The 26,373-nt window shown below is 35.3% G+C and overlaps 1 protein-coding gene across 1 annotated transcript in view; it reads left to right on the top strand.

Moving 5' to 3' along the window:
• The window catches only part of sff (BRSK family serine/threonine-protein kinase sugar-free frosting), a 118,381-nt gene that overhangs the window by 53,763 nt on the left and 38,245 nt on the right, over positions 1 to 26,373 (top strand). Inside the window, exons 2-4 of the mRNA XM_081728514.1 lie at positions 3,126 to 3,220; positions 17,775 to 17,860; positions 22,712 to 22,852. Of these exons, the coding sequence (XP_081584640.1) occupies positions 3,126 to 3,220; positions 17,775 to 17,860; positions 22,712 to 22,852 (322 nt within the window). The remainder of the gene's footprint in view (positions 1 to 3,125; positions 3,221 to 17,774; positions 17,861 to 22,711; positions 22,853 to 26,373) is intronic.

The following is a 26,373-nucleotide window of genomic DNA, read 5'->3' on the forward strand; positions in this document are numbered from 1 at the left end:
AATTATTAACTAAATAAACCTTAGAGAGCTACGGGGACAAGAGTGAGTACAACATTAAAACACGTTCAGAAAGGTTTAGTGGGGTGTGTGTATGTCACACAATATATATGTGCATAGTTATTGTCGGTAGATTTATTAAATTAATAAATCTCTTATTTATTACACATGCCACACACACACACACACACACACACACATATATATATATATATATATATATATATATATATATATATATATATATATATATATATATATATATATATATATATATATATATATATGGATATGAGGGGTAAGGCATTTATTGTCTCATTTTGAAATTTGAACCTTCAGACTATGTCCTTTGCCCTAATTTTATCCCCCCCAATATAGGTTATCTAATTCGCACACTGCTACCAGACATATCAGAAGCTTTCTGAACGTAGTGACCGTCACGTGTTATATTTACGTAACTCCGCAATTTGACTCACTAGACTGCGTGGAAACCAAAAATTGGAATGCACCGACAGGGAGTCGTAACTGGAACCACACGAACATGAGCCCAATGCTCTTATCAGTGGACTATGTGATCCTCTTATTTATTTGTGAAATAGAAACGAAATTATGTTCTCGAAAAATTTCATCCGAAGAAAACTCACTCACAAAAGTAAACTATCCCTTATGCACTTTTTCTTATGAGGAATGGCTTGTGCAATACATTAGGGTTATTAATGGAATATTTGTTTATGAGATATCAACAAAATCGCATGAGTTGTATTTGAGGAAATTGTCAAAAACTATTTTAACTATTCTTTGAGAATATTTTCGTGAGAAGTGATACAGGCAACATAATAGAGTTCCGGTTATTAGTGAAATACAAGTAAAATCGCATGAGTCGATTTTGAGAAAATCGTCCAAAAATAAATTCATCACAACAGTCAATTACACTTTATGCAGGAATGTACTACGCTGAGTGTGGATTCTAGGAGTCTGGACCCTCTCTGAAATTCCAACTTGTTTGTAAATTTAGCCTAATTTTAGGATGAAATTTTACAAATTTTAATATAATTTATCCTTATACTGAATTTGGACTTCCACGAAATCTGGATCTATCCCGAAATAAATTTTTATTCATGAGAAATTATTTATCCTGTATTCTAGGGGTATTAGTGAAACAACCATATGGGATTCATGAAATATGAACAAAATCGCCTGAATCGTTTTTGAGACACTCGCTCGAAAATTAAACTCATACCCAAAAGTAAGCTACCGCTTTTGGAGTTTTAAAGTGATAAACTTCTTAAGCTACAGTATGTATTTATTACATATAAACACAGTTACCAGCGATATTTTTGAAAAAAAAAATCATTCGGAAAAAAACAATATTAAGAATAAACTACCCCTTTTGGAATTTTTGCTGGAAGAACGATGTGTACCATATTATAAATTTGTTAATGAAACATTAATTTATGAATATGAACAAACTCGTTAGAGTCATTTTTTTAAAATATCGCTAATTTGTTTTTCACTCTTCAGTAAACTACCTTTATTTGAGGGGGAAGGAAGAAAATTCGAAAAATCCCTCTACAAAATTTTACAAAAACCTTAAAGAAGATTTAGTTTCGATAAGTTGAATAGTATAGTCTCCAAGTGAGTGAACATAGTATTCATGCTGGGACCAACGAACGAACGGAGAGATATCCAAAAATATTTTTCTTAGTAAGTATGGTCCATGAAACGTGTAAATCCATTGGTTTCTCTAATTCGATTTTTTCATGTAATCATGTTTCTCTAACTTTCTTCTCTCCTATTTTATCGAAAGTTCTAAATGGTACGGATATTGCACTAAACTTTCTCACTCCAATTTACTAAAGTAAATTTGGTCTTACTGCACAGAAGCATTACTGGAACACTTATTTCTGAAGTATGAACCATTTTTTAGAAAATTGAGCTGGAAAAAACTTAACTCCAGGAGTAAACTATCCTGTCTGAATTTTTATTTACGACAAATGAGTTGGAAACAGCAGTGATTGACTTCTTTGTCTCTAAAGACAAGACATGATATCGACATGGAATCGAGAAAGTAACAGGAAGATGGTTCCAGATAGTCCAACACGAGGGCTATACTTTGAATGTTTACCTGCTTTCACTGTACTGTAAAAAAAAAAAAATGTACGTACAGTACGTATGTTCTGTGCCAGAATATTAAAAGACTTATGACTTATGCTTGTAGTATGATAAGTATGCAAAGATAATGTAAAGTATTGTTTGTCGAACTGATATTGAGCCTTTAACGAGGTCCATAATCTAAAATTTCTTTCTCAAGTCTCTTTTGAGTTAGTATTTAAAAAAAACTTTATCTTTTATTTTTAAGTTAAGTAACTTACTTCAGTATGTTAATGAAACGTCTTTTATTGAACTATTATATACAGTATATATATATATATATATATATATATATATATATATAGAGAGAGAGAGAGAGAGAGAGAGAGAGAGAGAGAGAGAAAGAAAGAAAGAAAGAAAGAGAAACACATTTAACACATTTCGCAAGTTTTGTATGCGGTTGTGGCCTGATTTTTTTTTAATGAAGCGTGTTAAATGAGATGAATATTGATACATAATCAAATTTGAAAGGATAGACCAAGGATTCGCCTATACTTTATTCTGCGAAGATACAACTCATAGTTTTCCTCTTCACGCTGCAGCTTACGATTTTTTTTTTTTTTTTTTTTTTTAATCACCAGCGTACTTCAAAATAAATAAATAATTCATGTATGTAACATACTTTCATGCCGTACGGGACCTATTTCTGGGGAATGATTACCGGTATAATCTATTCATACGAATACGTATTCCGCTTATGTAGATTTAATTTTATGTTCGTTTAATATCTGTAAAATGACCTGTTTAGAACTCTTCAGTTGTTAAGTAGTTGGAGTTTTAATTATGTTCTGTTTACACGTGTGAACATTTACAGCATTGCAGAGGAGAATATGATATCCAAATAAGTGTTATTTAAATATTTGTATATATCTTTGATGATTGTTCAAAATCTAAATCATAGCAGTTCCAAACGTTCATATTTTCCTCGTATTTTAAAGTGTGTTTCTCAGTAACTTAACTATTTTTATTTATTTCAGGGTTGGTGAAGCTCGGAGTTCATTGTGTTTTGGGCAAGAAAGTAGCAATCAAAATAATAAACAGAGAAAAATTAAGCGAATCAGTGTTAATGAAGGTAAGCTTCCTCTCTCTTTTGAAATTATATTGAATATAATCAGAGCTGTAGTCGAGGGTACACGGCGGTACACGGCGTATACCCTCTGCTTAATCGTAGTCTCTTTGGAGTGTACCTTCTGCTTCAAAGCGTATCGTACTTTCTACTTTTGTTTCGTTTATATTTATTTATTTAATTGGGTCATGACTCCAATGATAAGCCCGCGTCGGATTGTGGCGCCTCCATCGCCCACTTCTTCGGAACTGCAGTCAGCCTGGTCCTCCAAGTTGGGGAGTGTGCCGGGCCGCGCCAATCACCCAGCATTTAAAACCTGGAATCGAGCATAGCAGAAGATAAGCCTCGGATGTGAACTGCTCTTTTTGGATGCCAACCTTGCTATGGCCTGTTTATGATAAGCGGATTTGTGGTTTTAAGATGTATAGACCCGGAGCCATGGGACGGAGGTGTGTAGCGCATGGAATGAATCGAATAGTGATTTAAGTAAGACGTGTCATCAAGAAGTTGACATGAAATGCTTTTAGACTATAAAACAGTAATGTATCCTTTATATTTTAATTGCATTGATACATGCGTTTCCATTGAAAAAATTACCTTCTATGTCTTTTATGACAATCATAAATAATCACAAAACAGCGTATACCCTCTGAAAATTTTAGGACTACAGCACTGAATATAATGTAACCATATTTTCCTATATTCCTATTTGAGCTGTATTAGCAAATTAAATTACCATACATTTTAACCTGTTTAAACGTCATATAAAGAAAAAACGGCATGGCGCCCGTGATCTTCATTTGAGGTATCCCATAGAGAAGAACTTCAATTCAAATTAATGTTCTTGGGAATAGACCGTGGAATCTTTCGATTAGCAAACTGGAACAATACAGTTACTCAACTCTTGACTGTCAAATTTAGCTTAAATACAGGGGAATTAAAATTCCTGTATTGAACAATTGATTATAGATTTTTTTAAAATCTATGTAAGAGCGCTGACTATCCTCAGCATGCAAGGAAATACAAGGATAGTACCTTAACTAAAATGACTTGAGCTTATTCCTTTATCTTAAGCTCTCGCTGCTAGTCTGACTAGCGCATGCGCCTTTGGTGCTCATTGTTCTAGATTCGACTCCCGGTGGGAAGTCTTGAACGTATTAGGTGATTCCACGTCCACTGAAAAAGGACGGTAAACTTTAATTACTAAATCAAGAAGTTTGATACTCTACAGCAATAAAGAGAATAGATATACAATTAAACAAATACAATAAAAATGAAAAATGAATTACAGTATGTAACAAGGATCAGCCAAAATATTATGGACACTCGTTACTTTTTCAACGAAGTCATTAGGGTGACATAAGAGACATAGAGCACAGTAGAACCACTCGCCAGATGGTGACAGGACTCCGCTTGATCAACCAGCCTTGTAGAATGGAGAAGGCTGGCGATCCATCAAAGTTTGATAGGGGGCAGATTGAAGTGACCAGACGTCTGGGAATTAGCAGTTTTGGAAACAGCTCGACTTGCCGGGTGACCACGATCTGCTGTAATTAGTATCTGCCAAAGGTGGAAAAAGAACGGTGAAACCAGAACCAAACCACAAGACATGGGTAGCCACAATTCATTAAAGAAGTCGGAGCTCGTAGACTGTCGAGATTGGTACAGGATAGGACGCAAACTATGACAAAATTAATAGCAGGCTTTTACAGATTTTAACAGCGGACAAAGCACGAGTGTGTTCGAGCACACAGTTCGCCGTATATTCTTAGATACGAGCCTCCGCAGCCGCTGTCTCACAGGCTTACTAATGTTAACCGCCCGATATCATCGATAACGACTGAAATTTCCTTTGCCCCACCGTCATTGGACCACAGATCAATAGTACATCGTTGCATGGTTCAATGAATCACGATACTTCCTTCATCATATCGATGGCCGAGTCAGAATCAGTTGTCTTCCAGAGGAACAGCTGCTGCATAATAGGAAACGTGCATACTAGGACGATGCATAATAGAACGTGCGAATCGTGCATAGTAGGACGATGACAGTCCGGTAGTGGCTTCATTGTAATTTGAGGAACTTTCACATTGTCATCCATAGACCCGGCCGTGCATGTGGAGGGCACCATGATGACTCCTAACTATTGGCAGGTCATTGTTGGTCACGTAAACTCATTTATGTTGGCGATATTCCGAGCTGGCAATGACATCTTTCAGCAGGTTAGCGCTCCTTGTCACAAGTTCATCGTGTCGTAGTAGTTCGAGGAACATAGTGGTGAATTTTAATTCCTGGAATGGTCCCCAAACTCACCTGGTGTTATCCCAATTGAGCATCTTAGGGATGTAATTGAACTTCAGATCCGAGCTCGTCGACCTGTTCCACAGAATTTAGAGAAAAGAAGTTATTTTTATTTCCAGATGTGGTGCGCCATACTTCTAGCCACCTACCAAACCGCACTGCTGCTGCCCTGTGAGCCAAAGATGGATATACTATCCAGAATAAGTAAATGGTCAATGTAAGTTACGTATTTTGTAGGTTGTTAAATAAAGAACTACGGAAAAGATTGATCGTGGGGAATATTGCTTTCTGTGTTGCATAAACACAGACATTACGCAATAGAAAAGCTATGAAAAACGATTAGAAACGTTCAAAATGTGGTTTGGAGGAGTGGAGAAAAATTAACGCAATGGAGCTAAAAACCAACGAGAAAGTGTAAGCGAAATTTAAAAAAAAAAAAAGATTAAGTTAGTTAAAAAGATAAAAAGAAATTAGTTTAGACATTATTGAGAGGATTTGTTTTACTAAGAATGATATAAAGTATGGTAGAAGATGAGCGACGGAGAGGAGAAAGGAGATTGCAATTAGTGGGCTGTGAAAAATCTATTGGACTAGTTTATACCAATATGTACCCAAGGGGGAAGACTAAATAGATCAGAAAAATATTTTAGGGAAAGGGATTAGTACACCACAAATCTCACGAGGTCTAAGAAAGGATATAAGTTTGAGGCAGGAAAAGTTATTTTGTGCTTCCTTTGATTCATATTTGAACACTTTACATATAAAAGAAAATAGCAGAAAATTTTTCAATTTAGTCATTAAATCCAAAAAGGATTTCTATAATCTAAAATCCTTATATTTTTCTATGTAAAGCTTTTAGCTGGATTGGTAGTCGTGGATGTGTCACCCAGCCTGAGATTTTTCCTTGGCTTTTCCTCAATTTATACCGGAATAGTGCCTTTAAACATGGATACTTCTCGACTTTCTTGCACTTCCTTTCCTACTGTTTGTGGTATCGTTCTTTTCATAGCTTCTCTTAATTTAAACAAATAACTTAAAGACAATGAGCCAGATAGTATCTATAAAATGTTATTACATGAATTAATAATAGCCCCTAAATCTTATCTTATAGGCGACACATTCGCAAGCCCATTTTATGACGTCATAAATCTCGGACATTCAAATTCATTATAAGTAAGATATTGAAAGCTGATATTAGTACATTTAATAGTGTTTTGTGAATATGGCCCACTCTCCAAAGTAATCATATTGTTTATTATCACTGAGTTCTCAAAAAAAAAAAAATAAATAAATAAATAAAGAAAGAAAGAAAGTAAGTAAAAGAAAGAAAGGGGTGACCCAGTGGCGTTTGCAAAAGGGTATTTCCAGGTTTTAACCGCATTCCCTTCAACACGGTACTATAGAAAAATAAGCATTTACCATGTTAAGATATATGTGTACAAAAGTAATGCTTTTCAGTGTACGATATATTGGTCAGAGATTCTACCTGAAATTTAATTCAATATTTGAAAATTTTGGTATTATTCTACATATAATTCTTGTAAAAAAAAATGCACACACACTAAAGCGAGCTCGACTCTACACCGCGACACCTAGATAGCGAATAATTCAATAAAATACGTAACCAATCCAACATTTAAACAATCTAAACTAGGATTTCACAACCTGGGGGTCGCGAGAGAGTTCCATGGAGGTCGTGAAGATAAGCGGAAGGTGAATGAACTGATCAAATTTATTTTTAATCCATTCACTCTTAGGGAAGTTACTGTATCCACTATATACAAGAAATTGATTTTACTCTCATAGAAATAGATGGATATCGTGAGATCTCCGCAACACGTATACTAAAAATCCCACACAACCTTATTACAAACCATAAATTATAAGGGGGTAGCTGACAAGAGGATGTAATAAAATGTGGTTATGATAGGAATTAGGTTGAGAACCGCTCATCTAAACGTTCAAATTTATGTCATAAAATCTGAATAGAATTATAAAAAAAATAATAATCTAGTATTTTCTTTTATTAGGTTAGTATCTAACTTAAGGATAAGTACTTCTTTTCACAATTTGAAATATATCTTTAACTTCGAATATTAAATAACACATTAATTCGTTGGATTTTAACGCCTCGTACTTACTTTGGTACAGTTAATACGTTCCTCTTACGATATCATAATAGTAAAGAAGGGAGTTTCGTTTCACAATGTGACTACGTTAGGCTTTCAAACTATCGAATTCAATACTAAAATTGAAAGTGGTATATCTGTAATTTATACTTGTAATAGAGAGACAAGATCAAAGGTAGAAACTATTCCTCATACGCTGAATTCATATCAAAAAGTCGTTTGTCGCTCTCTCTCACTGTGTTTGCTCTATGAAATCAGCTTTGAGACAGAAAATGCTTAATTTCTACCACTTTCGGCCTAAGTAGAGGTTTAATGTTGGAGATGGAATCAATTTTTTGGGTCGATAAATCAATTGCAAGAGCTCCTTTGTGGCTTTATAGGTAGTGTTCGCGTCTTCGGAGCGAAAGGCACAGGTTTGATTTCCGGCGGGAGTTCATGTGGGTCGGATTTCACGTTAAACTATAGGTCCACATCTCATATAGCCTCACTGTTGAAAGGGACGCTATCGATTCGAACAAGGTGACCAGACGTCCCGTTTTAGCCGGGACAGTTTCTTTTTTAACCGTTGTCTCGTTTTTATCTGATTCTCAAACGGGACGCCTAAATGTCCCGTTTTTAAGCAGAAATGACCCAGGTGTCCTGTAATTATTATTCAATATATAAATGGTCAGTGCAAATTCTGCACTCTTCCGTACCAACACTCATTGGGAAGGTTGAGCCGTGTCTGCAATTTCAGAATGTACAAATGAGAATTGAATGTTCTGTGGTTCAAGTGGGAATTGAGTTCGATTTCTGAGTGTTCAAATAGTTAAAAGTATTGTTGGGTAGTACTTAAGTTAGAGACGCTGTGTTATCATTCTTACTTGTGTATTTTGTAAATTGAAAACACTGTTGAGTCCCAAAATACAATCTGGAAGTCACATATTTATCCCCCCCCCCCCCGCGTTACCGATTCGTATGTGTCCCGTTTTTCTAAGTAAAAATTCTGGTCACCTTGGATTCGAAGCGTTTCTGTTCTATGACATTGAACACTGAAACCGGAGGTGGATAATTTCTACTACCTCTGATTTTAATAGACGGTTCACGGAGTAGATAGAACCTATTCTTGGGAAGCTCAGTCGCTATTTATTCTTTGGAGAACAATATTGAAACCGGAAACAAGTTAGTAGAAAAATATAGCACCTCAGGTTTTAGTACTGATATGCGAATGCAGATGGTATTTTTTTTGAGATAGTATCTTTTCGGCTGAATAGATTCCAATATACTGAAATACAATTAACTAAAATTGAAATCATAATCCGCAATAGCTGTGTTGCCGTTTGTTGATAAATCAACAATGGTAAAATTATTCTGTCGGCAATGAAAGGGACTACTTTTGTTTAGGATCCTTTGTTGTTCTTTGCAGAATTGTACATGTACGTATATATGTAAGCGAGTAGTCGTTTTTCCAACAAGCTGGCCACAATTAAGGTAGATTTTTGGTGTGGAATTTTATTTCCCAAATTTTAAATATGAACAAGTTGCTTTTAGCAGTTTTTGGTGATACTGAACCACACATACACGACAATGTACCAAATTTTCAATATGAGGTAACTCAAAGTGGCGACCTCTCGTAACTTAAAATACTAAATAACTTTTTAAATAACTGTTAAAGTTTTTTAAAACCAAAATTAGATATTACTTTTTTATAATGTGACCCAAAATTGAGGGAGTTATGAAGTTTTAAAATTTTCGAACGGCCTCCATTTTGAAACAGTATAACGGATCAGATTCGATATTTCTAATATGAATGAACTGACCAAATTTGGTTTTAATCCATTCGCTTTTAGGGCAGTTACTGTATCCACTATATACAAGAAATAGATTCTACTATTATAGCAATAGATGGATATCGTGAGATCTTCGCAAGAGGTATATTAAAAATCCCACACAAGCTGATTACAAACCAGAAATTATAAGGGGGTCACTGGCAAGATAATGTAATAAAATGGAGATAGTAATAGAAATTAGGTTGAGAACCACTGCAATAGAGGAATAAAATTCTGCTCCTCATACGCTGAACTCATATCAAAGGGCCACTACTAACTCTCTCCTACTTTTTTTTTTTTTTTTTTTTTTTTTTTAGTGAAGATTTAACTTTAAAACCGCAAGTGGTAATTGATCTCTTGGTTACAAAAAATAAATAAATAAATAAATAAATAAAATAAAGTCAGAGATGAAACATATTCTTAGTACTGAATCCACACAACAATTTCCTTGTCGTTAACTATTTCCGTTTTATCCAAAACGCGATCAGTGTTATAACAAAAATTGTTGATTTTCACCAATTTCTGTTTCAACAGGTAGGTAAAAGTAAAAGTTGAGACAAAACTCATTCTTAAAATGCTGAAACTGTATCAAATACAGCTTTTAGATATCCCTTACCGTTTTTGCTCTACGGAAGTATTTCAATCGGAAATACTAGTAAGTTCCTACAAATTCCGGTTTTGGCAGAGTGCTGCGGATAGTGATGATACGTTCTCTTGAGACACTGAATCAATTGCTGAAATCCGCTTGTCTCTATTCTTTGGATGCTGAATCAACAGCAAGAACCGATATCTCTCACACTTTTTCCTCTATGGAAATCAATATTAGAATTAAAAATAATAAATTTGAACCACTCCCGACTTCGGTGGAGTGTTGCGGGCAACGCTTATGCTCTTTTGAGAGGCTGAACCGATTGCAAATATCCACTTGTCGCTCTCCTGCGGTACTCACGAAACAATTTTTATAGAGGGAGTTTTTCTAAGGACATGTAATTTGAAGTTCTCACCAACTACCTCTATAAAAATTGTTGCGGAAGTACCGCAGGATTCTGAAACATGGATATTTGGATAGCTCACACATTAGTTCCTAAGTGAAGTCTTGACCCGACTAAAGTGGGTCCCATAGTTTTGGAGCTATGGACTTTTAAAGTTCATTTTCTCGTGTTTTCGGCAGCCTATGACTCCGAAAAGAAGGATTTGTGCACCCAGGTTGGTCTATACTTTTTGTCTTATCTCGGTGTCAGGAATTACCTTCAAAACGTTGGGGTTATTTTGAAACACCCTGTGGAGATCAGAGCTGACATTGAATCTACAGGGTGGTAGGTAAATCCACCGAAAAGCTTTGGAAGGCGATTCCTTATACGAAATGAAAGAAAAAAGTTCTAATAAACATGGACCGAAAAACGTCTCCTTTCAGAGTTATGATCCATTGAAAATTCGAAAAATCACTTCAAAACTCCCTAACTTAGAAACCATAGGACCTATCCCAAGCGGTTTAAGGAATTACACAGGAACTAGTATGTGTTCTATCTAAATATCCATGTTTTACCATCCTCATGGATATTTACCATCACCATGTTTTATCGGTGAAAGGAACTGTAGAAAGGAAGTTGAAGTATAGGGATACTCCTTTAAGTACTAATGGTGCGTAAGGAGACGTTTTTCGACCCATGTTTATTAGAACTTTTTTCTTTCATCTCGTATAAGGAACCACCTCCTAAAGTTTTTCGGTGGCTATCTACCACCCTGTATATCTGGAGCACAGGCCGGTAGCCAGCCCAAAAATGTAGGAGGGGCCCGACTGAAGTTAGGGGGGCCCGATCCAACCATACTATAGTTTATCATCGTATTATAGTTCATTTGCAAGCCTACCGTGAAAATTTTAGGGGGGCCCGGCCCCCCTAGACCCCTCCTTGATACGGGCCTGCTGGAGCATACACTTAGTATAGTGATAACGGAGGAGACGATCTCTTTTTAAGATGACGAATCCATTAAAAAGCCATTTCTAGCCCTCTTTTACCAATTTTGATCTATAGATTAATATTTAAGCAATAAATTCCACCGGTTGTGCTGTTGACAGAAGGATGGACATTGTCGTTCTATAATACTTTTCATATTCATGCATAGCATAGTTTGGAGGTCTAAAAATCAGTTAAGTTCATTTGTACCAAGCTTGGTGTTTGAAACTTTAGATAAATAACAAAAAAGCTACTTTCTTCTTCACAGTGGCGTACGCAAAAGGAAACTACCGGGTGCTCCTTCCTCTACAAGATGCCGTAGAAAATTAAAATTTACCGTACTAAAATATGAATCCAAACATCGTGTCATCAAACTAGTATATGAAATTACGTGCTTGAACCCTCCCTTCATGAAATTCTTTGTACGCCACTCTCTTCGCGTCTTTGACGCAGAAACTCGTATCCGATTCCCGGCTAGAGCTCGTGTGGTTCAGATCCCATGTTAAGCTGTAGATCCACCTTTAATATAGCCTTCCTGCTAAACGGGATGCTGTTTAGCTCAACTCAACTCAACCACTGTTTCTTCATAGTTTCTTCCTTAGTAAAGATTCTTTTTAACGGTTTGTGATGGAGATAACATACACCAAAGAATTTCCTTTAGTCCATACTGTAAATACTGCCCTCATTCTTGCATTGGATCTCAATAATTATATATGTCCTTGAAGGCGTTGTAATAGCACATAGTTCAACTTGCTATTCCTTAGAATTTCTTGGTGTTAAAAAATAACTCCAAAATTCTAACTAATATCCCTACTAGGAATAGAAGCAAGAATAACAGAAAGAGGAAAAAGCATGCTAACTACTTGAACTGACCATAAACTCGTGTACGTAGGAATATATATCGACTAAATCGTGAACGTTAACACGCTTTGTCCAACTTTAATTGTATAGCCTTTTCTCTTCTTCTTAAGAGGAAAAAAAGTTTCCATCTATTGTGTAAAATCCTTGCTTTCTCCTCTCTCTCAAATGGAGTTTAATCTCTTAATTCCATGTAATGAACAAATACTTTCAATCCTCATTGTCTTCTTTCTCCTTATTACTGCTAATGACCAAAGTTGAAAGGATTAATTATAAGATCAGCGGAAATAATTAATTAGTTTGTTTCTCGGGAAGCTGTTGCTTTTTCCTCGTAGTTTCCTTTTAACTTTAAGAAGAAATAATAAAGAATTGAAGTAAAATCAGGCAACTTTGATGAGTGTTGCACATTAGTAAACGTTAAATAAATGTTGGTAAATTAGTCAACTCACTTACTAAAAACATTTGGCAGCATTAAAGGTAAGTTCGGAAAAGATGCAAGTCATAGCTCATTTCGTCGACGGGTTGAACATAGTTTTTGGGAACAATTATATTAATAAATCATTTCTCGCTACCTGTGTTCTATGAGGATCAATATTAAAATCGGAAGTTGTAGTAGATCTCGACAACTAGCCCAATTAAGCCCACTAGCGTGATCCTAATAATTAATATAGGAACCTTGAGTAGTTCCACATAATGTTCTTCGATAAATGGTGCTGAGTCTCTGTAGTGACTTCAGATGTTTTCTTATTTGCAAATGGCTGGGAACTAGATACAAATCACCCAGTGTTCTAAAACATAATTAGAACTCCCAGGCGTCCCGGTTTAGCCGGACCAATCCCTAATTTACATAATCTGTTCTTCCAGAAATTAAAATATCCAAGTCTCGGTTTCTCCTCAAAACATAAGTTAATGTCATGCGTGCAATACTTAAAATAATGCTTTTATTGGTTACTTTTCGTGCCTAATTAATTAATTCTCACATTTCACCAAAATGCAAGTGCATAATTATGACTATACTGTAAAGTTTTCGTCAGATGTCCCGGCTTTTAGTGTAATTTTTCATTGGTATCCCTATTTTGTAGTCTTAATAATATGGGAGCCCTAACATAATAGATATAGAGGCAGCAAGTTGACGTGTTCAATCGGAATCCTGTATAATCCATATATTGCAACATAATTCCGCAAGAGCATATTCAGCTTTTCCGAGATGTCGTTGACTTCACATAGAGTGAATGACTTCCTCATACCGAGAACATTCAGAACATAGAATGGAGAGCGTGATGCCTGGGCTTAAGCCCCCAATCCCATACGGTGCTCTTAAGAGGCTGGTGGAGGGCTGCCAGTATCCTCCAATATCTTTATCAATGAACCTTTCTTAAAAAGTGGAATATACTTCCCCAAGTGTCTCTAAAAGCTGCGTTGGTACCATTGTGGTTCGATATGCTTACACATTTTGTAGTATGTATCAAGAGAGGCGCCGACTTCGGAGTGCTCCGGTTCTCGAGTTGATTTTGAGATTAACGTCCCGTTCAGCAGCGAGGCTATATGAGACGTGGACCTACTGATTAACGTGGAATCCGAACCATATGAGCTCCCGCCGGGAATCGAACCCGGTCTCCCACGCCAAAGGCGCATACGCTAACCGCTTAGCCACCGAGGAGCTCCTCCGGTTCTCCAGTAGCCTCCAGAATTTTTGTGAGAGTGCTTAGCATCCACACGAGAAACAGTGAAGAAAAATCAAAAAGAGAAAAAAAGAAACAAGTAAAAAATAAAAAGAAACAATAAAGACAGAAAAATCTAGCATTACGCCTCATTTCTTAAATCATAGTAGGACTCGATATTTTCATAGAGCGGGGAGAAGGATATAAAGTTTGGACAGACTTTACCAGGGATGAAAACATAAAATTCCGGAATCGTGGCGCGAAGGACCTTTTAAGTGTCAAACTGAACGAGAGCTTCTCAGTACTATTTCATTTTAAAATTTTCACACTTTTAATATCACAAATGGTTGGCGTTCAGAATAGATCGGGGAGTAAGAATCCTAGAATCTTCCTGGTTATGTCACCATTCAAGAATAAGTATTTTCCTCTGTTATAAGAAGAGAAAAAATGGAAAACAAATACGAAAAAATTCCATGTTCACTCAAAAAGACCTAACTCCATTTTCAGGAGAGTCAATCTTCAAAATTTTCTGAGCAATAGTCTCCGGATCCCCGCTAAGCCTAAATGATATTAAGGTAACCAAGAAAGTTCTGTCCGGAAAATTTCTTTTTCACCCACCACCTTCGAACATCGATATGTCATCTAAGACGTACATAGAAGATCAAAAATAGACCCCATCAGCATTGACGATCTTCTGCCAATGTTGTGGAAGGTTATGGATTCCATCGCGGTAGAACTTTGTAAACGGTGAAGTGAACAAGGTACCAAGTGCATTTAGACCTCTACTAGGGATTTGAATTGGCGTCCCCTAAGATGATTGTCCAAGGAATGGAACAGGTGATAATCAAACATTGCAATGTCCGGGGAGTATGGCGGATGAAATAGTGTTTCTCATTCAAGGCGTAGAATGATGTCCCGGGTCATCCTAGCCACGTGGAGTTTAGTTGTCCTGTACCAGAAGGACCCCTTAGCGATACAGAAGTGCTGGCTGCAAAGTTTTGAGTTTTTCTTGAACACGGCTTAACTGCTGATAGTATACACTTGCATTGATGCTCTACCCAGCTAGTAGCAGTTCCCGATGCACGATGCCGCGAGCAGTCCACCAACCACACAGGAGAACATTCTTCTGGTGCAGTGTTGGTTTCGGCTGTTTTGGAACCGGTTCATGGGATACTAACGAATGATGATGGCGCCGTGGAGCTTCGTACAGGACCCACTTCTCATCACGTGTCAATACCCTGTCCTGAAATGTCTCGTTCCTCAAACGAGACAGCAAAGAAACACAGGCGTCTGCTCGCGTTGCCTTCTGGCCCGGAGTTAAATCATGTGGGACCCATCGACCCAACTTTGATTCTTCCCAAGTTGATGGAGATGCTTCCGAATGGTTTCTCCACTCACACTGAATTGTAGTCAAAGTTCCGTACATGTCTGACCATGTTCGTCTCAATTGCTGCCTGAAGATCTTCATTTTGTACATGTGTTAATCTTCCAGCACGTGATGCGTCTTCGAGTATTTCGTCACCGTCCTTAAACTTGTTAAACCACCGCTGCACTGTTCGCGTAGTCACGACACCCTCACTAAAGGCTGGCATATCTTCCGCCCCGCTATTACAGTTTGAGTTTTTCGTGAACACGGCTTAACTGCTGACAGTACACACCTGCATTGATGTTCTAACCAGCTGGTAGTAGTTCCCGATGCACAATGCCGCGAATAGTCCACCAAATACACAGGAGAACATTCTTCTGGTGCTGTGCCGGTTTCGGATGTTTTGGAACTGGTTCATGGGATGCTAACCAATGATGACGGCGCCGTGGAGCTTCGTACAGGACCCATTTCTCATCACGCTCTGTGGAGATCTCATGTTTACTCTGTCCTTACGCAAGTTCACGATGTAACTGAACAGCCAAACCAGGTAGTATGTTGGATATAGCCACACCAACAACTGATTTTTGTCGTATTTCCATTCCCATTCAATTCACGGTGTGACGGCCAATGGAACACAGACCTCCACAAAAAGCAACAGAACTTTCTTGGTTACTTTTATATACTCCGAGATGAATTGGTCGTAAACTATGAGAACAGTCTCACTAATTTTCAAAACCTGGTGCCCTTGTGTATCACCATGCTGTGTATTAAGTTCTATCTGGACTACATGCACATGGCGGAATTGGAGTCGAAGAGCAACAAAGATTTTCACATAATTATCTTTAATTACGTTTGATTGTCTTTCGTCCGTAACTACACTGCCACATATGTATTTTTTGCTTACATTATAACTTAATTTATGTACAAAAGTTAGTTGTAGAGGATTATTCAAGAAATTAGGGAAATAAGGTTTCATTGAGGTTCCAATAACTTTCATTATTGGGTCAAGTTTGATGTAAAATGAGCTTACATCAGAATAAATATATTGTTTTATTTTTTTTTTCCTGAAAATTGTATGCATGCTTAATTATTAAATTTAAATTATTCCTCCAATAATATTCAAATTAAATATTCTCTAAAAATTAAATCATTACATATATAGAAATTCAATCCATAAAGTGGTCACACAAAGTGTTTCAGTGGTAGAATGTTTACTTTTGGTGCGAAAGATCCCTGGTCATATATAAAATCATGTAAGTGTGTAGTAGTCAACGTCTTTTCCGTGGCATCTCATAGTCCCCAGTTTCCTTACATTGCCTTAATTTTACCAATCCTTTTATTTATTAATCGCCATCATTCACATCATTTAGCCTATAGGATAGAGTTTATTTTAATGAATTTCGGGAAAAGATAAATCTACTACTTGGTTGTCTTACCACAAATTAAAATTGAATCATAGTAAATTAGACACGTTATACTTTCGTCTCAATAGTTCCATAACTAGCAAAAGAGAATGTTTCTCACTTAATCTACTAAGGATACACTTAGGTACAAAATTAAACTGGAATAAATAAAATAAATAAAATCATCGTACGTACTTTGCAACAATGTAAAAGTTCATCAAGAAATTGTATGTACTATGTAAATTAAAGATACCTTAAGTGAAGATTTATTAGTCACTGGATCTTATTCATATTTACAGTTTCATTTGTCATGTCGCATTTTGCTATGAGGAAATCCTTAAAGGGCACAATTGCAGAGAGAGAAGCTTGTAGAGCTTTTTACAAAGGCTTTAAAATAAGGAATATCCTCTTCAGATATAAATAAACTGCTTTATGTGTGTCAAAAAAAAAAAAAAAAAAAAAAACTGTGTAGGTTCTGTCACTCAGAATACCGTTTAATCATACCATACAAGGTGCAAAAATTAAAAAAATTAAAATTTTTATAAACATATTGCAATGAAATTATACCATTTTACGACCACCTAGATTTAGAGAAATAGAGATTAAAAATTTTGAGTGTTCATGTGTGTGTAATGAACTATTTTGGAAGTAAATGGGAGAAATTCGTTAAAAAAAAATGGCTAAGAGAGTGACACATAATAGTCTACCGTGAGCTTCCTCCTTGTTACATGATTAACGTACAAGTCTTCGGCGTGGAAGACCTTGATTCGATTCCCGGCGGAAGTTCATGTGGTTCGAATTCCACATCTTCTAGAGTCTTACTGTTGAACGGGATGCTGAATCCCAATTCAACAAAGATAGTACATTTTCTCACTCTGCATTGAAATATTATAATTGAAGTTTCAGTTCATGTTTACCGAACAAGCTGAAAATTTCATCCATTCGAGAATAGTATTGTTGGCGTTGAATCTTATTTTCCTTTCTGTGTTTTTATATTTATGAAAATAATTAGAAAACGTTATCTTATCATCATTTGTGTATAGAATACTATTTTAATTTCTGCTTTTACCTAATTTCAGGTCGAAAGAGAAATAGCAATTATGAAACTCATAGATCATCCACACGTATTAGGATTATCCGATGTATATGAAAATAAAAAATATCTGTAAGTATACTCTGAATTCTGTTTGAAATCAAATGTAAATATTTACTGTTTGTATTGAAGATCACATTTTCGTTTTCTTTAGAACATAGAAAGTAACAGAATAACAATCTAATAATAAGAGCTGAGTCACGGGCCTTAAATTTTATAAAATATGTTAATAAGTAATAATTAAAACAAAACTTGAGTACTTACCTAAGCATCCAAATAGAAATCCAAGTGCGCAAACGTTTCAGTAACAAATTGTCGTCATCTTCAGTTCGTATTACTTAAAAAAGTTTACATTGCTTGCAGGACCACATAATTTTGATCAATCTCCTTCACAGCTGAAATACGAAATATACATATGATTATTGAAGTACTGTTGTTAAGTTTCCTTATTAATAGATATGCTATCTATTCAATTACCTTTATCCAGACTTGAATAGAGCAAACATTTAATGTGTAGAAATAATGATTAGGTTTCGTCAAACATTGTTTTTAAGTTTACAGGATTTACAGCTGTGCTGCCTTCCCATTACCGGTACTCAAAATTAAAGTAAAAAAAGAAAAAGAGAAAAACGCCGACAAGTTAAAAATCTGTTCACGAAGCTTAACTATTTCACATCATTTATCCTGAATACTTGATATGAATATCAGACGGAATTGCTTAGGATGGATGATTACGGTATATCCTTATGTTTTCCCATTATCGAGAGCTCATCCGTGGCTAAGCGGTTAGCGTATGCGCCTTTGGCGCGGGAGACCAAGTTCGGTTCCCGGCGGGAGCTCATGTGGTTCGGATTCCACGTTAATCAGTAGGTCCACGTCTCATATAGCCTCGCTGCTGAAAGGGACGCTAAACTGAAATTCAACTCAACTCAATTTTCCCATTATCGGTACTCAAATTTGAAATGAAAAATTTCCGACAATTTTATCTGTGCTCAAAAAATTGAATTATTGTATATCGCTTAGGCCCTGACTATTTGATATATAACTCATTTGTTTACAAGTTAACCAATAGTTCTTATATACGCAAATTCAAATTAATCACGAGTGGTGTACATCTATTTTTAACTGATATACATTTAGTGAAAGTATTGAAATTGTTACCTTGTCATAGTAGGCTTTTATAAAATATAAATTGATACCGTACTGAGTTTTTGTTATGATTATCTCATGTTCATCCTATCACATAATTAAATAATGCTAATAAATAGGTAATGTAGAAAAGTCTGAGAATTTAATATAGCAACCTCTCTTTATGCGATTTTTCTTAGTATTAGTCGTAAGTAAAATTTGCTGATATTGTACATAAAATTAATGTTAGTTAATTTATTCAGTTGTTATGTTACTTTGAGAACTGAACACTGTGGAGTTAGTGTTTAATAACTTTTATTTTACAGAAAAGTTTCGAGATCTTATTTTAGCTCTTTTACAACGATAACTTGTATTACAACATTTCTTTTAAAGTAACATTATGAGTGTCGTCTCATACCAATTTAATATTAATCTATTATATATTTTTAAAAGAGAACGTATAAATAATAGTTAAAAATGCATTAATGAGTAACATATCAAAATTTAGAGGTTGAAATACACAAAGAGTGTTAATTTTATCCGCTATATGGAATACTCTGTAGTTCTATAATCTGTTAAATAAACGTTTCCTTATTATTTAATAAAACTATTTCCCTAAAATACAAATTAGAATTTTTATTCAAAATGACAAGTGTGAAATTTTAATTTAGTTTTGTTAAATATCGCAAACCTTTCCATAGCAATTGATTTAAGTGTGTGGCAACTGAGTGGAGTTGAGGTGCGTAAGACCTGACTATCATATTGGACAAATAATATGATGTTCATGAATAAATGACAAGAACAGTAGTATGAATGTTAATCTAAAGAAAAATTCATTATCTTGGCTGCTCAACAGCTTAGTTTGTAGGATAAAAAATTGATAACGAACTACAAGAATATGTTCGAACAATGGATAACCTATTGTATAAGAACATGGGTCATAAAATATCATTACATTAAGAAGTTGTCAGCACATGCAATGACAATAAAGATATAAATAGTAATTACCTCAAAACACATTCTAAATTTTGGCAGTATTCACTCCTCTAAAGAAATAGTATATAGCATTATGCTCTACTGCCTTCGGTTTTTAGGTTTAAAGATATACAGTCATTAAAAAATGACGTGCTACTACTGGAAATATATATGTTTGTAAGTATGAGATTTAAGGTGACACCCCATCTCTCTTATTTCACATTTGGATCACTCACACGCTTTGACGAACATTAGGAATGCATACTGCTTTGTTACTTATTTTCGCTTCGAAACAATTTCGACAAATTAATATACATTGTTAAATATTGCAATTTTCATAGCGATTAATGTTGAAATGTAGTTCATTATGGACGCATCCACAGTTTTAAACCAGTGAGTTACGTATCAAAGAGTTAAACTACAGTAGACTTCCAAACTATGTGAATTTCATTCTTAAATTTGAAGTGGTACACCCAGAACTTCTAGTTGCAATAGAGGAACATAATCGAAGCTATTCCTTGGACGCTGAATCCATATCGAAAGCCATTGCTTGGTATTTGTTAATGTTTTTGATCTACGGAGATTAATATTGAAACCGGAAGTACTATTGATCTCTATCACTTCCTGTTACAATAGAGGAATAAAATCATAGGTGAAAAAGATATTGAAGTAATGAATCCTTATCTAAATATTACTTGTAGCCTATAATTACATGAGCGCATAGGGGGAATTTCAAAATTAACAAAAAATTGGCTACTTACCAATGAATCCTTCCTTGAAAAATTTAAAGATTTTGACGTTTCGGAACTTTACCTTGCCACTGAGGAAGGAACCAGCTGAGAGTTCCGAAACGTCAAAATCTTCTAAATTTTTCAAGGAAGGATTCATTGGTAAGTAGCCAATTTTTTGTTAATATTACTTGTAGCTATTTATTTCCATTTTATTCCTTACAAGATAAGTGTTGGTAGGGGAAATCCTGGATTTTCACCACTTCTAGTTTGAACAGATTGATAAAACTCATTCTTGGAATGCTGAATCTGTGCCAAAAATTGGTTTTCGATATCTCTTTAAGTTTTTGCTCTATTGAAATAAGTACTGAAACTGGAAATACTAGTAAATTTTAACCATTTGCGCTTTTGGTAGAGTGTGCTAAGTGGTGATGTTATTTCCTTGAGGCGCTGAATCGATTGTAGAAAGCAGCTTGTCACTATATATTACGTTTCTGTTCTATGACGATTAATCGTAAAACCAAAAATGGTTTATTTCTACCACTTTCGGTTTGGATAAAGAGTTAACAGAGCAGCTTAGACCTATTCTTGGGGCCCTGAATCAATTGCAAAGAAACATCTCATATTTCTCTGTTTTTACTTTATGAAAATCAATATTGAACCTGGAAGTACCAGAAAATTTCTAAAGCTTCTGGTTTTGGTAGAGTGTTGTGGAGTGATGATGGTATTTTCTTTTCAGACTATGAATCGATTGCAAAATACTGCCTATCGCATCTTACGACCATTTCTGTTTTATGGCGATAAATGATGAAACCGGAAACGGTCGATTTCTACCACTTTCGGTTTGAATAGATTACTGGAAGAGATTGAACGTATTCTTGGGACGCTGAATCGATTGCAAGAAACCTCTTCTCGATAACTCTTACCATTTCTACTGTTATACCCGTCGACAGGCGGGTGGACGGACAAACACAGCCGTTCTTAAGACTAACAATTTATGCATAGCATAGTTTGGAAGTCATAAAAGGAAAAGAAAGAATAAACACAAAGAAAGAAATAACACTTTTCTTAAAATTAAAATAAATAAAAACATCTGATCTGCAGTCTGATCTACAGTATTTTGTCTGCAGCATATCTTCAAAATAAGTGTATTGATCTGCTACAGGATAGTATTCTCTGTATTAAAACAAGTATCAGTACACCACGTGAAGGAATTTGGTTATTATATTGAAAGTAACTAAATGATATGCAACTAACATTGTATTTAGGTACAGTTGGATTGCATACTACCAAGGAAAACTCATTTATAACGTCCTCTACCTCCTGGCCAGAATTAATCCTGATGTATCAAGTACGTAGTTCTTGAGATTTTTTGTCTCTCGGACGGATAAACACATGGACAAATATGGTAAACATATAAAGAAGTTTTAATTAGTAAACCAAATTCCTTAAAAGCAATTATCTTTACATGTCCTAGAATAGTATCAATTTCAAAAATACTTGAAAAGCATTGACAAATATTTTGTTTGGCCAATATATAGGACTAGAGTATTCATTTCTTTTCCTAATAAATATCGAATAAACTTAATACATTGGACTTTACAAGATTTTTGTTTAGGGAACAGAAAAATCTCAATACAAAAATAAAATGAAATCAGAGTGTATAATAGTGTAAGAAGATTATAACATGTTAAGCATAGAGTAATTATATAGTACAAGATGTTTCAGCTGCTCTTCCCGCTGAAACTGTGGAGACCGTGGCGCCACCACTCAAGGAAGTTGGTGCTACGAACTACTAAAAGCAAGAACGAATCAAATAATTCAGAGCGCCTGAGTCTGATAGAATTAGCCAGTGATACACTTAGCTACTGCCAGCAGCAGACGATGCAGTTAGTTACAACTCTAGCCGGTAGTGTCGCCGAGTCACTTTTGTTGCATTGTGAGAAAAAAATTAATTTCCATTAGTTATATAGGAAGTGGTTCATCAGAGTAATCAGTGATGTTAAGCACGATTCTCTATAACAATTTTCTATAATAAAATTTCATTCTCACAAAGTTAATAAATATTCTTTTCTGTGTTTCTCTTTGTTAGTTATCTGGTGCTAGAACACGTATCTGGAGGAGAGTTATTCGATTATCTTGTTAAAAAGGGTCGACTCACCCCTAAAGAAGCCCGAAGATTTTTTAGACAAATAATATCAGCGTTAGATTTTTGTCATAGTCATTCCATATGGTAAGTATATTTTAGCCTTTCGTATACATATTTGAGTGTACTTTGATAACAGTAGATATAATACTGTTTGTTTCCTCTACTACTTTTGAGAAATATTCCAGAACATGTAGTTTTACTTCCTTTTTATTTTATAGTAAGATATCTCACATCTCTTTCATACCAACAAAACACTGATAAACCACTTTATTCTTGTAAAGAAACACAATAAACTTTCTCTAATAATAATAACAGCAATATCAAAGTTAATTACAGATTGTCATACCATAGTCTTGTAATTACCAACATGAATAAAAAACTTAATGTAATGTATAATCATATGTGGACAATAATTTTTGAAATACTAAAAGATAATTATTCTAGCAGGCCTTGTTTCCAGATTGTCAAACTAAAACACAAAAACACACTGAGCAAGGCTATGTGATAAATATATATATAAACACAATCATATAACAGTTTAAACACACTATCTGTGTCATCATCAGACTTCTACTGCTTCCAGAGGGGCTTGTTAATCTAAACTTAATTATTTTATTCCAAAACTCCCTGTAGTAATCCTTATTTAATTTTACTAATTAATTCGAAATCCAAATTCACAATTTCTAGAAACACATCACTTTTCTCTTCATTTTGTTGCAAGTCATTTCAGATGAACAGACGAGTTGAACCACCTGCAGCTATACATATGTCACACAATTATTCTACAAGAATTGACTTGTTTCAGTAAACGAAGTATTTTCAGGTTTAATGATTCATAACTTCTGTTCAACTAACCGCCAAGAAGCTGACGCTACGAGTTTTCTATTTTGTGTGATTTTGTTTTAAACTTTCATTGTAATTTTCATTCATGAATATATGTATTTTCTTCTATTACTCTTAATAAATTGTTCCATTTACAAATTTGGTACGTGTGTCCTGTTTTAGGCTTACTAAAACGTGGCAACCCTACTTGAGACTGAAGAACACATCAAATTTACCAACAGTATACTATATCTCAACTTCAAGAGCTCCTATCATCATCATAGCAAACGGCTAATCCATTCAGAGAACAAATATCTTTTCTACCACATCGTCTCCCAACGTCCGCTTCAATATTCTCTCGTCAATGCTTTCCAATAGAAGAGATCCAACCAACATTATCTGCAAACAATTTACTCATAAAAAAAATAACATAAACTTACCTCCATTTCTAACAGAAATTACTGTATCTTTCTTATCCCATACTCACTACTATACCAGGAACTGAAAAAAAATCCCAATATGCCTAACTCGTTTACCGAACTTCCCCAACCTTTACATGCCCATTATGAGAATTGGCCTTTTGAACCATTTTCACCGAAGAAGCACTAGAAACTCAGATGCAAAACCTGTCCTATATTCTGCATCAGTCGATCTTCCAATACCTTATCACAAAGAAAACTTACTCATCACTACTCTGGTACTTGAGATGCTTTCAACCTCATTCATTCATTCAAACGCTCTTCGTTCTATTATTTGTCATTATTTCATTTTTTTATTCATAAGTATTTCTTTGATATGAATTTTGGACTGTTAGTTATTGTCTGTCACTTTTTAAAAATAATTTACATATAGTCCATATACCGATATATATATATATATATATATATATATATATACCGATAATTACTAAATAGACAGACTAATATATAAGAATATGTATATGGTTGTATATATAAACTTAACCAAGAAAGTTCTGTTGCTCTTTGTGGAGGTCTGTGTTCAATTGGCTCTCACACCGTGAGTTGAATGCGAATGAAGATAAAGCGAAAATCAGTTGTTGGTGTACCTATATCCAACATACTACCTCATTGTGGCAGTTCAGTTACATCATGAACTTGCGTAAGGACAGAGTAAACATGGGACCTGCACAGAGTCATAAAAGCGTGTATGCTGTACGAGTTCAAACTCGGGTAAAACGCCGCTGCAACGGGAAGGAAGATATGCCAGGCCTTTAGTGAGGGTGTCGTGAGTACACGGACAGTGCAGCGGTAGTTCAACAAGTTTAAGGACGTTGACGAAACACTCGAAGACGCACCACGGGCCGGAAGACCAACCTGTACAAAATGAAGATCTTCAAGCAGCAATTAAGGTGAACAGTAGCCAGACATGTAAGGAACTGGGACTACAATTCAGTGTGAGTGAAGAAACCATTCCGCATCACTTCCATCAAGTTGGGAAGCACTACAAGTTGGGTTGATGGGTCCCACATGATTTGACTCCGGGCCAGAAGGCAACGCAAGCAGATACCTGTGTTTCTTTGCTGTCTTGTCTGAGGAAGGAGCCATTTCTGGACAGGATGTTGACATGGCATGAGAAGTGGGTCCTGTACGAAGCTCCACGGCGTCGCCATCATTGGTAAGCATCCCATGAACCGGTTCTAAAACAGCTGAAACCAGCACCATATCAGAAGAAGGTCCTCCTGTATATTTGGTGAACTGCTCGCGGCACCGTGCACCGGGAACTGCTACCAGCTGATCAGAGCATCAATGTAACTGTCCGATTATCATCTGTTCCATTCCTTGGACAATCACCTTAGAGGACACCTGTTCAAATCCCTAATAGAGGTGCAGAATGTACTTGATACCTTCTTCGCTTCACGGCCCACCACGTTCTACCGCGGTGGAATCCATGGCCTTCCAGAATGTTGGCAGAAGGTCTTCGATGGTGATGTGGACGATTTTTGTTCTTCCAGCTACGTCTTAGATGACATATCGATGTTCGAAGGTAGTGGGTGAAAAAGCTGCAGAACTTTCTTGGTTACCTTTATCTATCTATATCTATATCTATATCTATATCTATATCTATATCTATATCTATCTATCTATCTATCTATCTATATATATATATATATATATATATATATATATATATATATATATATATATATATATATATATATATATATATATATATGTGGGGGGGGTGTATACAGTATATGTATATAGTCATGTATTAGTTTTTCTGTCTAGTGGTGTTATCGCCCACTCGTTCCATTATATTTATCTCTCTCTACTTTCAATCCTCACACACATCACACATGACTTAATTTCAAAGATGATCCCACGTGGAGGCTTCAGAGTTACGATTTTGTTCTGTAATTTTCTTCCTTTACTTCATAATTTCTCTCCTCTCTATTTGATGAAGTATTTACCGAAAGTATTTAGTGTCCTTTTTTCAGTGTTCTGTGGTAATGTTTGTACTATTTTCTGGTAAATTATTCCTTTTTCGTACCTGCTTCGGGATTTCTTATAGTTATTTTGTTAAGATAGAAATATAAACAAATGTCATAATTAATGCAAATGTATATTTAATAAACATTAAGTAGCTTTATTCGCATCTGTTATGAAAATATTGGCTCTCATCATCTTATTCTAACTAAGAGAATAATGAAGAGCGTATGAAATACAATAATATATAATTGTTGCTTTATGTCTAAGCCTTTCAACCCTTTGAGAAGTTAGCATAAAATAATAACACGAAATTATATAACATCATACAAGATA

The sequence above is a fragment of the Thermobia domestica genome, chromosome 10 (genome assembly GCF_964235325.1).
Source record: "Thermobia domestica chromosome 10, izTheDome1.hap1.1, whole genome shotgun sequence".
Lineage (NCBI taxonomy): Eukaryota > Metazoa > Arthropoda > Insecta > Zygentoma > Lepismatidae > Thermobia > Thermobia domestica.